This window comes from Mastigoproctus giganteus, chromosome 12, assembly GCF_048544385.1.
Source record: "Mastigoproctus giganteus isolate SK-2022 chromosome 12, ASM4854438v1, whole genome shotgun sequence".
In the NCBI taxonomy this organism is placed as follows: domain Eukaryota; kingdom Metazoa; phylum Arthropoda; class Arachnida; order Uropygi; family Thelyphonidae; genus Mastigoproctus; species Mastigoproctus giganteus.
This window is the reverse complement of record NC_143586.1, coordinates 1,310,403-1,327,419: the sequence shown is the minus strand read 5'-3', so window position 1 is coordinate 1,327,419 and position 17,017 is coordinate 1,310,403. Positions and strand designations below refer to the sequence as shown.

At 36.6% G+C, this 17,017-nt stretch overlaps 1 protein-coding gene across 1 annotated transcript in view; it reads left to right on the top strand.

Moving 5' to 3' along the window:
• The window catches only part of LOC150076628 (uncharacterized), a 1,101,557-nt gene that overhangs the window by 653,203 nt on the left and 431,337 nt on the right, over nucleotides 1-17,017 (top strand). The window contains exon 19 of the mRNA XM_090386980.1: nucleotides 13,460-13,568. Coding sequence (XP_090243106.1) covers nucleotides 13,460-13,568 — 109 coding nt within the window. The remainder of the gene's footprint in view (nucleotides 1-13,459; nucleotides 13,569-17,017) is intronic.

The window sequence follows — 17,017 nt, the reverse complement described above, 5'->3', positions numbered from 1 at the left end:
ACACCTTTTTCCCTGTTGACCTGATCTTTATCATTGTTGACCCATATTGAGGTAGTTGCCTTATCATATATTAATTAGAAAATATTGATGTAAGCTCTGTTTACAGATTGATTGATTAGGTTGATGAATGCTATACATAATGGAAGGTTGTATTCATTGTGCAATAACTTGCTGTACTGTTTGGACGTGATCCATTGTACTAAAGAAACTTTTTAAACCTGCTTGTTCTTTGGGTTGTGCCACACCAAATATTATGGCTATTCTTCTTGAACGTGGCAATAGGCTTACTGGTGAGTAGTTTTTTTAAATCTGCCTTGTCACATTTTTTGTGCAGTAGGATGGCTTCTGCATTTTTCCATGCTACAGATACTTTGTCAAATAGAATGCATTTTGAAAATAGTCTGGCTAGAGCTCTACATACCAGCTGACCTCCAGCTTTCAATGTTTGAACAGTGATTTTATTGGATCCTGCTGCTTTACCATTTTTCATTGATTTTATAGCATCTTCTACTTCTACCAAAATTTCTGGTATAGCTCCTGCATCTGGTGTTAATCTAGTTGTTTTCCTTTATCCTTATAAATTTTTGAATAAAATAAAATTGTTGTTGTGCTGTCCTCAAGCTCCAAAGCAAACATTTGACTCTTGGATTTAACCTTTTTTAATTTTGCTTTCTTTAGCCAGTGATTTTCTTTTAGCATTCTTCTAATGAGATCAATGCATTTCTTCTTTTATTCACTTTCTCATGTCTTGCACATTTCTACATATTCTACCTTGTTTCTTATGCTACCACTTTGCTCCATTTCTCTTCTCTTTTTCAGCATGGCAATTGTTTCTTTTGATATTCTGATTTTTTAAAAATTTTTTTTTATTTTACAGTAGCTGCAAGGACATTGTCTAGAATAGTCTCAATGACTTTGTCATTGTTGTCATTATTGGGTGAAATATCTGTTTCAAGAAGACTTTGCAGCACCTGAAAACAACTGGACAGTTCTAGTTCAAAGTTTTCACTATTTTTCAATATTTTATTATTGTCAATCATCTTTTCACTGAGTTGACTTGACCACTTTCTCTTGTTCCTTCTTACAATCAATTCTGATATTTGCATTCAACAAATGATGCTTGCTTCCAACATTAAAATGGTTCAAGATTGAGCAGTGAGTGAATATCATTTTATTGTTTGTCAGTATGAAGTCAATTTCACTAGTATTTTTAAGAGGGCACTACCACATACATTTCCATTGGGTCTTTTTCTTGAAGAACAAGTTTGTGATGAACAGATTTTTGTGCCTCATCAAATTCAATTAGTAGACTGCCTCTATCATTTCTTTTTCCAGTTCCATATGGTCAGGCAGATCTTTCTTCATTTTGGATCTTACCAATTGTCCCAATGAAATCACCTATTGCAATTTTATAGTGGTATTCAACCTGTTTGTAAAGGTGCAGTACATCTTCATGTAATTCTTCAAATCACTATGGCTACTTGTAGTAGCATAAGCTTGAATAATTTGAAGACAATAGTGTCTATTTATCTAGAATACACGTGAAAGGTCAAAGAATTTTGAGCTCATGGAAATGGATGTTTTTTCGAAATTTTTACAGCCTTCTGATTGATTAACATATTAATTGTGTTTGACAAATAGTTTAATAGTCTTATCATGTTTGTTAGCTTATTTTTAAATTTAGCTAGTGATTTTGTAAATTACAACTTATTTATACCACTGCTGTTTTTTTTTTGTTTTTAGCTAAGAAATTAGCATTAGCATTAGCATTAGTAGAGGCATTTGATGCAAGAAAGCAAGCTTATGCAGCATCAGCCAAAAAAAAAAAAAAAAAACACTTCCACTTCACCCCTCTGTTCGTTCAAAATACCTGTCCAGCTGAGCCTTAAACTTATTTAGGCTATCAACTTCCATGACAAGAGATGGAAGTCTGTTCCACCAACCAACCACCCATTGGCTAAAGGCAAATTTCCGCACGTCTATCCTACATCTGTCTTTCCTCAATTTGAATTTATGCCCTCTCAGGTGATTATTCTGAGCGAGAGGAAGAATCCCATCAGCATTGAGCATGCTCAAACCATTCAAGGCTTTATACACCTCTATCAGATCACCTCACTGGTGCCTAGTCTCCAGACACTGTAATTTGCAAAACTTAAGCCTTTCTTCGTAAGAGCACCCCTTTGTTCCATTCACTAATCTTGTTGCCCTTCTCTGTACACATTCCAGCAGCTCTACATCCTTCTTGAAATGAGGCCTCCAGACCTGTATACGGTACTCTAGGTGTGGCCTGACCATTGCCTTATACAAGGGAATAATCACCTCCTTATCCCTGTTAGAAAAATTCCTATATATCATTGACAATACACCATGAGCTACTCTTGCAGCCCGTCTGCACTGCTCGGAGAACTTCATATCTGCCTGCACAACCACCTCCAGGTCCCTTTCATTCTCTACCACTGTCAGTGTAGTACCACAGAGTTGATACGTTGCTCTGGGGTTGCCGTTTCCCATGTGCAGTACTTTACATTTGTCAATGTTAAACTTCATTTGCCACCTCTCAGCCCATCTGCTCAACCTTTCCAGATCCTGTTGCAGCAGCATAGTGTCAGTAGTGTCCTTGACAACCCTGCCTACCTTTGTATCGTCTGCAAACTTCGACATTAAGCTTGATATACCATCATCAATATCATTTATAAATACAGAAAACAATAATGGACCCAACACGGAGCCTTGAGGGACACCACTAATAACATTAGTCCACGACGAGCAGTGTGCATTGATTACCACTCTCTGTCTTCTCCCCCTCAGCCACCCCTTTATCCACAGCAGCAATTTGCCTCCAATGTCACACTGCTCTAATTTGTGCAGCAGTCTTCCATGTGGAACAGTATCAAAAGCCTTTCTAAGATCCAAGTATATAATATCAAAGTTATTCCCTGCATCCAGTTCTTTTGTGACTGCATCATAATATCCAATCAAATTGGTCAGGCAAGACTTCCCCTTAACAAAACCATGCTGTGTCCGAGCTATAACAGAAGTCTTGTCTAAATGATCCTGCAGTGCTTCTTTAACCAGTGCCTCCATTAATTTTCCTGGAACAGAAGTTAAACTCACAGGTCTATAATTACTTGTGTCAGCCTTTGATCCTCCTTTGTGAATTGGGGTGACATTTGCACATCTCCAGTCTGTGGGTACCTCCCCTGAGTCCAAGGAAGCTCTCATAATTATGGCTAAGGGTTTGCTTACTTCCTCTGCTGCCTACTTTAATATAACTGGATAGATCCCATCCACCCCAGGTGCCTTTCTTGTGTTTATCTTCAACAATTTCTCCTCCACTTTACTCTCAGTTATTACAATTAAGCAAGATTCTCTAGCTTACTGTTAGAGTTGAATACACCTCTGGCTTTCTGCTCGCTAAATTACTCCTCATGTGTGAATGTCGATGCAAAATATTCATTTAGTTTGTTAGCTACCTGAGCAGGATCATCAACAGTTGACCCATTGATATCAAGTGGACCAATCTGATTCATCCCCTTCCTTCTAGAGTTTACATAAGGAAAGAACTCTTTGCTGTTTTTCTTTGCATCCCTTGCCAAAGATTTCTCGTAATCGGCCTTCGCCTGCCTAACCTCCTTGGTAACATGGTTGCAGATCAACTTGTATCTATCATAGGCTTCTGTGTCATTTGTTAATTTGTATGTATTCCATGCATGTTTCTTCTCTGCCATATGCCTTATTAGTTCATCTGACATCCATTTAGGCCGAAATCTTGAACAATATTTCTTAGTTGGTATGTAAAGCCTAGTAGCTTCCAAGATAAGTTCTTTGAATGCTTTCCATTTTGCATTTGCTGTTGGTAACATCATCAGTTGGTCCCACTGTATAGAATTTAAATACTGTCTCAGTCCATCGTAGTCGCCTTTACGAAAGCAGTAACCCTTCCCTTTACCCCTAATGGTAGTTACCTCTTTGAGTAAATCCCACTTCAGCACACTGTGATCACTGCCACCTAGTGGTTCATTTATCTGCAGATTCTTAATGCATGAAGAATCACTGCTGATAATCAAATCAAGAGTATTCCTCCCTCTAGTTGCCTCCCGAACATGCTGATGTAGAAAACAATCACCCAATAAATCCACAAAAGCCTTGCTAGTGTGTGAGTGACAAGTCCCCAAATTCCAGTCAATATCTGGGAAATTAAAATCTCCCATTATAAGACTCTCTGATTTACTGGCCCACTCTCTTTCCCTGTACAGTTTCTTATTATACTCATCAGAGTCATTAGGCCTATAGCACACTCCTACTCACAATTTTGATCTCCCAATGCTTATGTCACACCAAACTGACTCGACACTGCACTCTCCAGCGATGTCCACTGGCTTCACTTCCTTGGATTTTATGTATTTCTTAACTAATAGCATAACCCCTCCTCCCTTCCTATCTAATCTATCCTTTCTGTAGACGTTGTACTCCCCAAATTCCAGTTCTGCATTCCTTATATCTGTGTGACACCACGTCTCTGATATCCCAACAATATCTGCCTTTGATGTTTTGAGCAATACTTCAAATTCATCAATTCATCAAATTCATCGAATTTTACTTTACTTTTACTAAATAATAATTAGAACCTAACAAGTGTTAGAACCTTGACAGTTCTAATCATTATTTAGACATTTTTTGTCCGGGGTAACTGACAGCCATGAAAGGACAGCCATGTTCGAGGTAACCGACGTGGCTGTTCTTAGACCATGGAGAACATCTGTGAAGATTGCTATGTAATCAGCCAAACCCCAACTGTATCTCTCAACACTAAACATAAGATTGCTTTACAAGCCTGGGAAAATAAAACTGGTGGAAGAAGAATTGAAAAAGATCAAATGGGATATTGTAGGAATTGATATTCCTACATGAGGCACATTGGACAGAAAAGACAACTTACATAGAGAAGGAGTTGCTTTCATAGTAAAGAAATATCTGTTAAATTCAGTAATAGAAATTCACCCACACAACTCAAGAATGATAAGTTTAAGAATAAAAGGTAAAGAAAAAGGAATCTTAATAAAAATAATCCAGGTATATGCCCCAGATTCCTCACATGATGACACAGAGGCAACTTCCTTCTATTCAGACCTACAAGAAATCATAGATAACACAAAACATCTTAATAAATAACAACTGGAAATCATCTATTAAAAATCTTAAAACTCTAAGAAGTACATATTTTGACACCGACCACGAACTGCTAACAGCAGCAATTAAATGGAAATTTAAAAATACAAAGCCAAAGAACAATAGAGCAACATTAAATATATCATGATTTGAAGAAGACAAAATAAAGGAAATTTATGGGAAAACAATACAAGAAAAATTATATATCCTCTGTGGAAGATATATGGAAGAAAACAACAAATGATTAAAAATGCAGTATTAGAAACCACACCAAATAATCCTTGGATTACAACAGAAATTTTAGATGTATGGATGGAAAAAAAGACGAATGAACAACACCCTAATCAAAAACTATTTAAGAAAAAAAAAAGAAAAAATATAAACACCCTAAAAAATAAAATAGACAGCCTATGTAAAGCCACTAAAAGGAAATGGTTGGAAGATAAAGCAAAGTTTTCTAAAGAGGCAAATAAATGCCACGACTCTAAGACAACTTACCAGGTTATAAAGGACCTCTCTAAAACGTACACCCTGACAAATAAAAACAATATATAAACAGGATACATGCAAGAAATTCAAAAATTATGGAAAGAATATTATAAAACCCCTGTTTAAAGTAGGTAAGAAAAAATGTTCTTCCCTTATATAATAGGAGAGATTGCTTGGGGAAGAAGAATGACAAGGCACCTGGGAATGATAGTATCCAAGCAGAACTATGGAAATTTGGAGGCGAGGCAATAAGAAAACATCTTGCACAATTCTTTAATCTTATTTTATTTATGGGGGATATTCCAAAAAACTGAAAAGTGAAATAATAGTACCTATACACAAAAAAGAAGATAAATAAAATTGTCAGAATTATAGACCCATTACCCTTTTAAACCTTATACAGGGTGTCTCAAAAATACACGGCATAACTTCAGGAATGAGTTCCTCATATGTAGACAATAAAAATATTTTATATCAATATAGTTCTGGAAATGCTTGGTTTCCAAGTTTTGAAGGTCTGCCTATGACACTTAACTGTTCACATCACCTTATAGTAATTGTTCAAAATGTTCACCTTCTGCCTAAATACAGGCCTCACATGCGACGTCTCATGCAGGAATTTGGCATCGTGAAGACGATGCCAAATTTTCTGGCATGTTTTGTATTGTCTCACAACCTGCCACAATTCAATTGTGGAGCGTTTCCACATCAGCTACCAGAGTCGAATACACCAATGACTTTAAATGGGCCCCACAAGACCTCTGCCTATCCACTGACCAGGAAACCTTCGATTCAGGTAATTGCAGTCTAGGTGGCTGAAATGTGCGGGAGCGCCATTGTGCATGAAGTGTGCTTGTTGATGAATGATCAGTGGCGTGTCATCCAAGAAATCAGGCATGTTGTTTTCCAGAAAGTTTCTGTACACCTGCCCTGTGAGTTTGTTTGAAAGTACGTGGGGCCCAAATAACTTATCACCAAAAACACCTGCCCAGATGTTGAGGGTGAACCGTTGTTGGTAATGTGATGGAAGAATTGCATATGAGTTTTCCTCAGCCCATACATGCTGATTGTGAAAGTTTTGAATTCCATCTCGTGTGAACTGTGCTTCATCTGTGAATATCACTAAGGCAGGAAAGTGAGGAGTTGTACCACACTGCTGCAAGAACCACTGGTAGAACATTGCTGGTGACATGGCCTGTACCCATTGCAGATGGTAAGGATACAGTTGGTGTTCTTGCAACACTCTCCAAATAGTTGAACATTGAACAGCCAGTTGCATTGCTATTCTGCGTGTGCTGATTCCAGGAGTGGCATGCACAACATCCAACATCTCCTCCTCTACTTCAGGAGTAGTAGATCTTGGTCGTCCTCTGTCGGCAGAACGAGGTGTAAAGGTTCCATGTTTACAAAAGCAGCAATGGATACCTTCAAAGGTTTTCCTGTCTGGACATCTTCATTCTGGGAACCTTTCGTGGTACAAACAACAAGCCTCCAGAGCATTGCTGTCCACCAAACCGTACATAAAGTGCATATCCGCTTGCTCCTGATTTGAGTACATGGTCAGAATGGAAAACCACCAGATTCTGTCAGTACCTTGTGATGAAGGAAATCACCTGCGGGAGATAAGACATTCCAGTTAATAACTTGGGAACCAAGCATTTCCGGAACTATGTTGATATGAAATATTTTTATTGTCTACATATGAGGAACTCATTCCTGAAGTTATGGCGTGTATTTTTGAGACACTCTGTATATGTAAAATATTTATAAGGATCTTGCAAAATAGGATACTTAAAATATATGAAGAAACAGTAGCGAAGAACAAGTAGGATTTAGAAAAGACAGATCAACAATAGACCAAATATTCACACTGAACATCATTGCAGAAAAATATTGGATCATATGAAACCTCTTTATATGTGCTTCATTGATTTCAAGCAGGCATTTGACTTGGTAAACAGAGAATATTTAATGAAGCAACTACAAAGAATTTCACTAGATCAAGAAATAATTGTGTTTGTAAACAATTACTACAAAAATACAAAAGCAATAGTAAAATTCAACAACCTTAAAACAGAGAAATTTGAAATAGAGAAAGGAGTAATGCAGGGATGTCCTTTATCCCCATATCTATTTAACATCTACCTAGAGGTATTAATGAAATCAATTGAAGAAAAAAGAGGCACAATAATAAATGGTAAAAATAAAAACCACATAAAATATGCAGATGATGTTGTTGATTTTAACAGAAACCAAAGAACAACCCAAAGAAATCTTAAAAACATCAATAAAATAAGCAACAATTATGGAATAAATATTAATATAAATAAAAGAAAAGTAATGCAAATTGGAAAAAAAACATAGAAGACATAATAAACATAAACATCCAAAATCAACAGATAGAACAAGTAAAAAAATTTGTATACTTGGGTTCTTTAATAACTGGAAACCGAAGTAATATTGAGCAAATTAGTCACAGACTGAACATTGGATTGAAAAACATGAACAAACTCAAAAACATGTGAAAGAGCAATAAAATCTCAGATAGCCTAAAAATTAAACTAAGTAGAGCATCAAAAATCCAAATGTAAAAAATTTGAACAAGCCAGCATTTATTTTATATTTTTTATGCTGGTGCCATAAAACAATTGCAGATATTGATCACAAGAAGTGCCGGTTATTGTGATCATGTTTATGAATCGAATTTTGATTCTATTAAACGGCAATTCTAATAAGCAAAAATAGGAGGAATGTTATCCTCTCAGGCTCTAAAATGATGATATAAAGCACAAATTTACAGCTTTTTCCTTACCAATCAACAGAATTAAATGATATGTGAAAATCTGAAGAATATTATCAAAATTAAAATAAATTTCCACTTATGTACATAGGTTAATTAATATACATACATTACTAAGTAAACATAACACTTTGTAATCTGCTATTCAGCATAGCTTGTATCAGATATTTCTGTTCACTGACATTTTTTGGGGGTTGTAAAATCAAAACAGTAAAAAAATATAAGTGTAAATCAAAAACAAAGAAAATGGCATGAGATATACAGCTAAAATGATATGTACAAGTGAGATACGGAGTAAAAAGATTCTGAACAGAGATTTTACAGAGTTTTGTTTTACCATACTGTAGTTTTCTTCGTCTTTTAAAAGGTAGCAGAAATTTTTAATAATTGAATCGAAGATTAAGATTTTAAACAGACTTTCAAAGGGTCTTCGTTAGCAAAATTTTACGAGGTTGGAAAGTCAACCATAGCAGACATTGAAAACAACAAGGTAAGAAATTTTAAAGTTTGTATCAAAACTTGATTCAGATGGTGCAAAAAAAAAAAAAAACTATGAGAACAGCTAATGATCCATCTCTCGAAGATGCCGTTTATTTGTAGTTCACACATAGACAAAGTTTTGGAGAATTCATATTTGGACCTTTGTTCTGTGGAAAGGCACTGGATTTTAACAAAAAATTGGGCAGTCCCTCAGATTTTAAAGCCAGTACTTTTATTTCTAAACTTACTAAACTTTTTTGGTTGAAATTTGTAAGCAGGTACCCCTTTCAATTGATTGTTGTGAGTAGCAGCAATTTCCATGCCTAGACCGCTATGGTTAGTCTTAGTTAGAGTGTTTAACCCCCCACCACTGTTTTAAAATCAGGAACTTGTTTTCTGATTTTAAAACAGCAGCAATGGGGGATAAACACTCTAAGACTAACCACAACATGCCTAATCATAATCTGTATCTACATTCACACATGAGGAGTTATTCAAGAAGGAGAAGGCCAGATGTTTATCAAACTCCAACAGGGAGTTAAATGATTTTGTAATAACTAAGAGCAAAGTGGAGGAGAAATTGTTGAAGTTAAACATAAGAAAGGCACCTGGGGTGGGTGGGATCTATCCAGTTATATTAGAGGAAGCAAAGGAAGTAAGCAAACCCTTAGCCATAATTATGACAGCATCCTTGGACTTGGGGGAAGTCCCCACGGACTGCAGATGTGCAAATGTATCTCCAATTCACAAAGGGGGATAAAAAAGGGTGACACAAGTAATTACAGACCTGTTAGTTTGACTTCTGTTCCAGAGAAAATAATGGAGTCACTGGTGTTGAAGAAGCATTGCAAAATTATTTAGACAAGACTGCAGCAATAATTCAGACACAGCATGGGTTTGTCAAGGGGAAGTCTTGGCTGACCAATTTGATTGGATACTATGATATGGTCACAAAGGAACTGGATACAAAAAATAATTTTGATATCATATACTTGGATTTCAGGAAAGCTTTTGTTACTGTTGCACATGGAAGACTATGTACAAATTGGAGTATTAAGGGTAAGTTGCTACAATGGATAAAAGGATGGTTGAGTGGGAGAAGACAGAGTGATGGTCAATGGGTACTGCTCTACATGGACTAATGTTATTAGTGGTGTCCCCCCAGGGTTCGGTGTTGGGCCCATTATTGTTTTGTATATTTATCAATGATATTGATGAAGGTATATCAAGTTTAATGTCATAGTTTGCAGATGATACAAACGTTGGCAGGGCTGTTAATAACAGTAATGACAGTATGCTGCTGCAACAGGATTTGGAAAAGTTGCATAGATGGGCTGAGAAGTTTAACATTGACAAATGCAAAGTACTGTATATGGGTAGCAGTAACCCCAGAGAAATATACCAACTATGTGGTGTTACACTCAGGGTAGTGAAGAATGAAAGAGATCTTGGGGTAATTGTGCAGTCAGATATGAAGTTTTCTGAGTAGTGCAGACCGGCTGCCAGAGTAGGTCATGGGGTCTTGTCAATGATATACAGGAATTTTGCAAGCAGGGATAAGGAAGTGATTATCCCCTTGTATAAGGCAATGATCAGGCCACACCTAGAGTACTGTATACAGGTCTGGAGGCCTCATTTCAAGAAGGATGTAGAGCTGCTGGAACGAGTACAGAGAAGGGCAACAAGATTAGTGAATGGAACAAAGGGGTGCTCTTAAGAAGAAAGGCTTAAGAGCACCCCTTAAGACTTTCTTCTTAAGAGAAATAATTGGAGCTTTTGGAGACTAGACACCTGCAAGATGATCTGTTTGAGGTGTATAAGGCCTTGAATGGATTGAGCAGGCTTAATGCTGAGGGGATTCTTCCTCTTGCTCAGATTACAAACCTGAGGAAACCTTATAGATTCAAACTGAGGAAAGACAGTTGTAGAATATATGTTCTGAAGTTTGCCTTTAGCCAGCGGGTGGTTGATTGCTGGAACAGGCTTCCATCTGTTGTTGTGGAAGTTGATAGCTTAAATAAATTGAAGGCAGAACTAGACAAACATTTGGAATGAATGGATCAGTGAAATGGGAAGGGTTTTTTTTTATTTTTTTTGGCTGATGCTGTATAAGCTTGCCTTCTTGCATCATGTGCCTCTACTAATGCTAATGCAATGCTCAACCCAGTGGGTTAGGTATGTCAATCACTGCTACTTGCACAACGATTGATCGGAAGTGTTACCTACTTGAAAACATTAACCCTTTTTTTAGTCTCCAGAACAGTGTTTTTGATAAATTCAAAAAAACGAACAAATCGTTAGTCCGAACTACCTCCTAATGTAGTATTGACAGGAAGAATTGCAGATAAGAGACCACTAGGAAGACCCAAAAGAGAATGGCTCTTAAATATTAGAGCCAAATCTAACACAGGCTTTCAAAACTATCGACAAATGATGAGAGATTCGAGAGACCAGTAATAATGGAGGTCAATATCCAATAGGGACTCAACCGTGCCAAATGGAAGAGTAGAATGAATGATGATGATGATATTTTTTGTTTTTAGCTAAGGAATTTTGCTTTAATTTTACTAAATAATGATTAGAGCCTAACAAGTGATTAGAACCATGAAGTGTTCTAATCACTTGTTAGGCATATGTTTTTTGATTTTAGAAAGGATATAACTAATTTCAAACTGTGATCGTAAATGGTATAGCATAATGTACAACTTGAACTTGGTAGCATAACATAAAATTCGATAGCATAAAACGTATTACTGCATTTAGAAAAACTATTAGCTTAGTATAGTATTGTAAATTAATCAATTAAATCAATTTATTTTATTAATTTTCTTTGTTGATCAATTAAATTGTATTTAAACAGAAATCATGTCCCAGACTAGAGCAGCAAAGCAACAGGCACAAAGCAGCAAGGGTGCTGTGGTTTAGGGGAGTACCAAAGTGGACGATTCTCCTACAAATCACGGCCTAATTAAATGTGCAAATTGTGCAATATTCACCCATCTCTCTCTCTCTCTCTCTCTGGAACAGGACATGATACAGCCAATGGGTGCATGTGTGTGTGTGTGTGTGTGTGTGTGTGTGTGAAGAAATTAGGCACCAACTCAACATTCTAATGGATATTTATGAGAGTTTGAAGAATATGGCAGATGCCCTCAAAGGAATTAAAATGGAGCCAATCAAGCTCTCAGCTGTCCAACTCAACACCAAAGCTCACACTTATGCATCAGGCAATGCAGCAACAATCCCCAAGGCAGAATGCACTGGTCTAACAGGAGTTGGCTATTTTTGGTGACTCTGTTGTCTGGGAAATGAGGAAAAAGGATAGGAAAGGATTGTACAAAGGAGGATAGGTGGAATAGGACCAGGATATGTCTGCCAGGGAAAAAAGTAGGTGATGTAGAGCAGATATCATCTTTTAAGGGCACAAAAAGTAATACTGTTGTATACGTTGGCATAATATTAATTATTAGTAGTATAGTAATGGCCATATGGTGCAAGGAAGCTTAATGCTTATGCTGGACCAGCCAAAAAGAAAAAAAAAAAAAAAAATAGATAACCTATGCATTTCCCTCCTCCCTTAGGTAACTATCCAGCCAACCTTTGAATTTCCTCAAACTGTCAGCCTCTACCACCCATGTAGGTAACTTATTCCAGTAATTTATAACTCACTGGCTAAAATAAAACTTGCTGCAATCCAGTCTAAACATCTATCTCTCTCTCCCCATAACTTGAATTTATGGTCCCTTGTTCTAGAATCATTTATAACCATAAAAATTTTGTCCTCATTCATTTTAGTTTTGCATCTCAGAGCCTTAAACACCTCAATCAAGTCTCCTCTAAGATGCCTAGTTTCCAAGCTGTGCAACCAACATATTCAAAGTCTTTCCTCATATGGACCCACTTTTGCTGATCTTACCAAGTGGGTTACCACTTGGTAAATTTTGCCTTTATGAGTTGCCCTATTATTACATTATTTTCAAACAAATAGCATTACCAAAAGCTCTAATTTCTGAAATTTGTCTTAAAAGAGGTTGTCATAGCAGTGTCTCATCTTTTAAATAAATGCCAAATTAACCTTTTGATGATACCATTTGTTTGAAAATAGTACATTAGAATAATTTGTCTAAAGATTTATGAAGAAATTGTGAATAAAATTTGTTCTGCCATGAACAATAAGACCACCACCACAGATTTTACTCTTTTTTGGTACTGTTATTCAATTAAAAAGATATTAGTAATTTTAGGTTGATTCATGGAAAATGAGGTTATTTCTAAAGTAAGCATAAACTCTGTCAGTGTCACTGGTGCAGACAAAGCATCTCTAAGAGAGCAAGACAGAAAATATTATGCAGTGAAGCATTATCATTTAATTATTTTAGTGCCTGCTTTGAAAAAAAAAAAAAATGCTCTTAAGAATAACAAATATATTTTGTAATAATAATAAAATATTAAAATAGTGAAATGCAACAACTTTTTTTATGAAACCAACTTTTCTAATTAAATTAAACAATTTTCTTTCAGAAATTTCAAGAAAAGATTACAACAGCTGAATGCTGTAAGAATTCTTCAGAGAAATTGTGCTGCTTACTTAAAGTTAAGAAACTGGTCATGGTGGAGGCTGTACACAAAAGTAAGAATTCTTTCACAGAATCAAAAAAAATTTAATTCTAATTTTAAGTAAATGGACTTCACTTAGAACTGTATAGAATTCAGTGTAGGCATCCAACAATCCATCAGCATTATTATTAATGAATGGATTGTTAATTTGCAATTCGGATGTTCTTTTAGCAGCATGGCACACAGATAAACCATTAAATGGAAATAAGTAAGAAAATAAGCACTTTGATTATGCAAAGAGACCCTACATTCAGAGAAGAAACTGGTAGAATTGCCCAAATATTTAAAAATAATAGTTACCAACTTAACAAAACTATCCTAACAACAAAAGAAAAGCACATCCACAGATACTCAGTTGACAGTGGACCATGAGAAAAAAGTAAAAGAGCACTCCCAAATTAGTGAACAGATTAAGGGCATAGCTTAAAAATATGGATGCACCTAAAACTAGCCATTAAAATATTATTAAAATTCCCTCTCCTGCTTCCCCACTTGATTATGCAAAGACCATAATCAGGTAGGGAAGTAGTATATAATTTAAAATGCAGAGATTTCAAAAAAACCTTACTTACCTATCCATTATTGTCCCAGCTTCCTTCCAGGAAAACCAGTAAGGAAGCCACTCTTCTCTGTTTAGCACTATCTTTCTCTCCAGCTCCTACCAACCATGCCTCTTCTTTCCGTATTGCTCTTCTTACCATCTTCTTCTCAGTCTTCCTCTTGGTTTTTTAACCTTCATTTTCATTTCTAATATAATCGTTAGCAGTCTGTTATTCTCTATTCTCTTTACATGTCCAAACCATTTCAGACTGTTCCTCTCAACCTTTTCTTGTAATCGTTCTTCTTGAAGTTTCTCGTGAATGGCTGCGTTTCTCACTTTCTCTTTCTCTCTATTCTAGCCTTTCCACCCACACCTCTCAGAAACTTCATTTCCACTGCAGAAGATTATTTAAAAGAATAAATACTCTTTTAAGGAATATTATCCTTTAAAGGAATAATATTATTTTATTGATTTTTTTAAAATAAGCTTTTTTTTCTAAATTTTCTAAATCTTCTTTCTCAATAATATTCTTTTAAATAATAAATAAATAAATAAAAGAAGATTACTTAAAAGAATGGTAGAAGGTGATTTAAATAATGGTAGAAGATGATTTAGCAATAGCATTAGTACAGGCATTTCATGCAAGAAAGCAAGCTTATGTAGCATCAGCCAAAAAAAAAAATAAAATTAAAATAAAATAAATAAATAAAAAAAAATAAAATAAAAATTCCACTTCACCCCTCTGTTCGTTCGAAATACCTGTCCAGCTGAGCCTTAAACTTATTTAGGCTATCAACTTCCACGACAAGGGATGGAAGTTTATTCCACCAACCAACCACCCGCTGGCTAAAGGCAAATTTCCTCACGTCTATCCTACATCTGTCTTTTCTCAATTTCAATTTATGCCCTCTCAGGTGATTATTCTGAGCAAGAGGAAGAATCCCATCAGCATTGAGCATGCTCAAGCCATTCAAAGCTTTATACACCTCTATCAGATCACCTCGCCGGTGCCTAGTCTCCAGACACTGTAATTTGCAAAACTTAAGCCTTTCTTCGTAAGAGCACCCCTTTGTTCCATTCACTAATCTTGTTGCCCTTCTCTGTACTCGTTCCAGCAGCTCTACATCCTTCTTGAAATGAGGCCTCCAGACCTGTATACAGTACTCTAGGTGTGGCCTGACCATTGCCTTATACAAGGGAATAATCACCTCCTTATCCCTGCTAGAAAAATTCCTATATATCATCGACAATACACCATGAGCTACTTTTGCAGCTCGTCTGCACTGTTCAGAAAACTTCATATCTGTCTGCACAACCACCCCCAGGTCCCTTTCATTCTCTACCACTGTCAGTGTAGTACCACACAGTTGATACGTTGCTCTGGGGTTGCTGTTTCCCATATGTAGTACTTTACATTTGTCAATGTTAAACTTCATTTGCCACCTCGAAGCCCATCTGCTCAACCTTTCCAGATCCTGTTGCAGTAGCATGGTGTCAGTAGTGTCCTTGACAACCCTGCCAACCTTCGTATCATCGGCAAACTTGGACATTAAGCTTGATATACCATCATCAATATCATTTATAAATACAGAAAACAATAATGGACCCAATACTGAACCCTGAGGGACTCCACTAATAACATTAGTCCACGATGAGCAGTGTCCATTGATTACCACTCTCTGTCTTCTCCCCCTCAACCGCTCCTTTAACCACAGCAGCAATTTGCCTCCAATGCCACACTGCTCCAATTTGTGCAGCAGTCTTCCATGTGCAACAGTATCAAAAGCCTTTCTTAGATCGAAATATATAATATCAAAGTTATTCCCTGCATCTAGTTCTTTTGGGACTGCATCATAGTATCCAATCAAATTGGTCAGGCAAGACTTCCCCTTAACAAAACCATGCTGTGTCTGATCTATGACTGAAGTCTTGTCTAGATGATCCTGCAGTGCTTCTTTAATTTTCCAGGAACAGAAGTTAAACTTACAGGTCTATAATTATTTGTGTCGCCCTTTGATCCTCCTTTGTGAATTGGGGTTACATTTGCTCATCTCCAGTCCATGGGTACTTTCCCTGAGTCCAAGGAAGCTCTCATAATTATGGCTAAGGGTTGGCTTACTTCCTTTGCTGCTTCCTTTAATATAACTGGATAGATCCCATCCACCCCAGGTGCCCTTCTTGTATTTATCTTCAACAATTTCTCCTCCACTTTACTCTCAGTTATATACCTTCTTGAAATGAGAATTCCCCTCGCTGATTAACTCCTCATGTGTGAATGTCAATGCAAGATATTCATTCAGTTTGTTAGCTACCTGAGCAGGATCATCAACAGATGATCCATCGATATCAAGTGGACCACTCTGATTCATCCCCTTCCTTCTAGAGTTTACATAAGTAAAGAACTCTTTGCTGTTTTTCTTTGCATCCCTTGGCAAAGATTTCTCGTAATCTGCCTTCGCCTGCCTAACCTCCTTTGTAACTTGGTTACAGATCAACTTGTATCTATCATAGGCTTCTGTGTCACGTGTTAATTTGTATGTATCCCATGCATTTTTCTTCTCTGCCATATGTCTCATTAGTTCATCTGACATTCACTTAGGCCTAAACCTTGAACAATATTTCTTAGTTGGTATGTAAAGCCTAGTAGCTTCAAAGATAAGTTCTTTGGATGCTTCCCATTTTGAATTTGCTGTTGGTAACATGATCAGTTGGTCCCACTGTATAGAATTTAAATACTGTCTCAGTCCATCGTAGTCGCCCTTACAAAAGCAATAACCCTTCCCTTTACCCCTAATGGTAGTTACCTCTTTAAGTAAATCCCACTTCAGCACACTGTGATCACTGCCACCTAGTGGTTCATTTACCTGCAGATTCTTAATGCATGAAGATGATTTAAAATAATGGTACAGGTTATTTAAAAG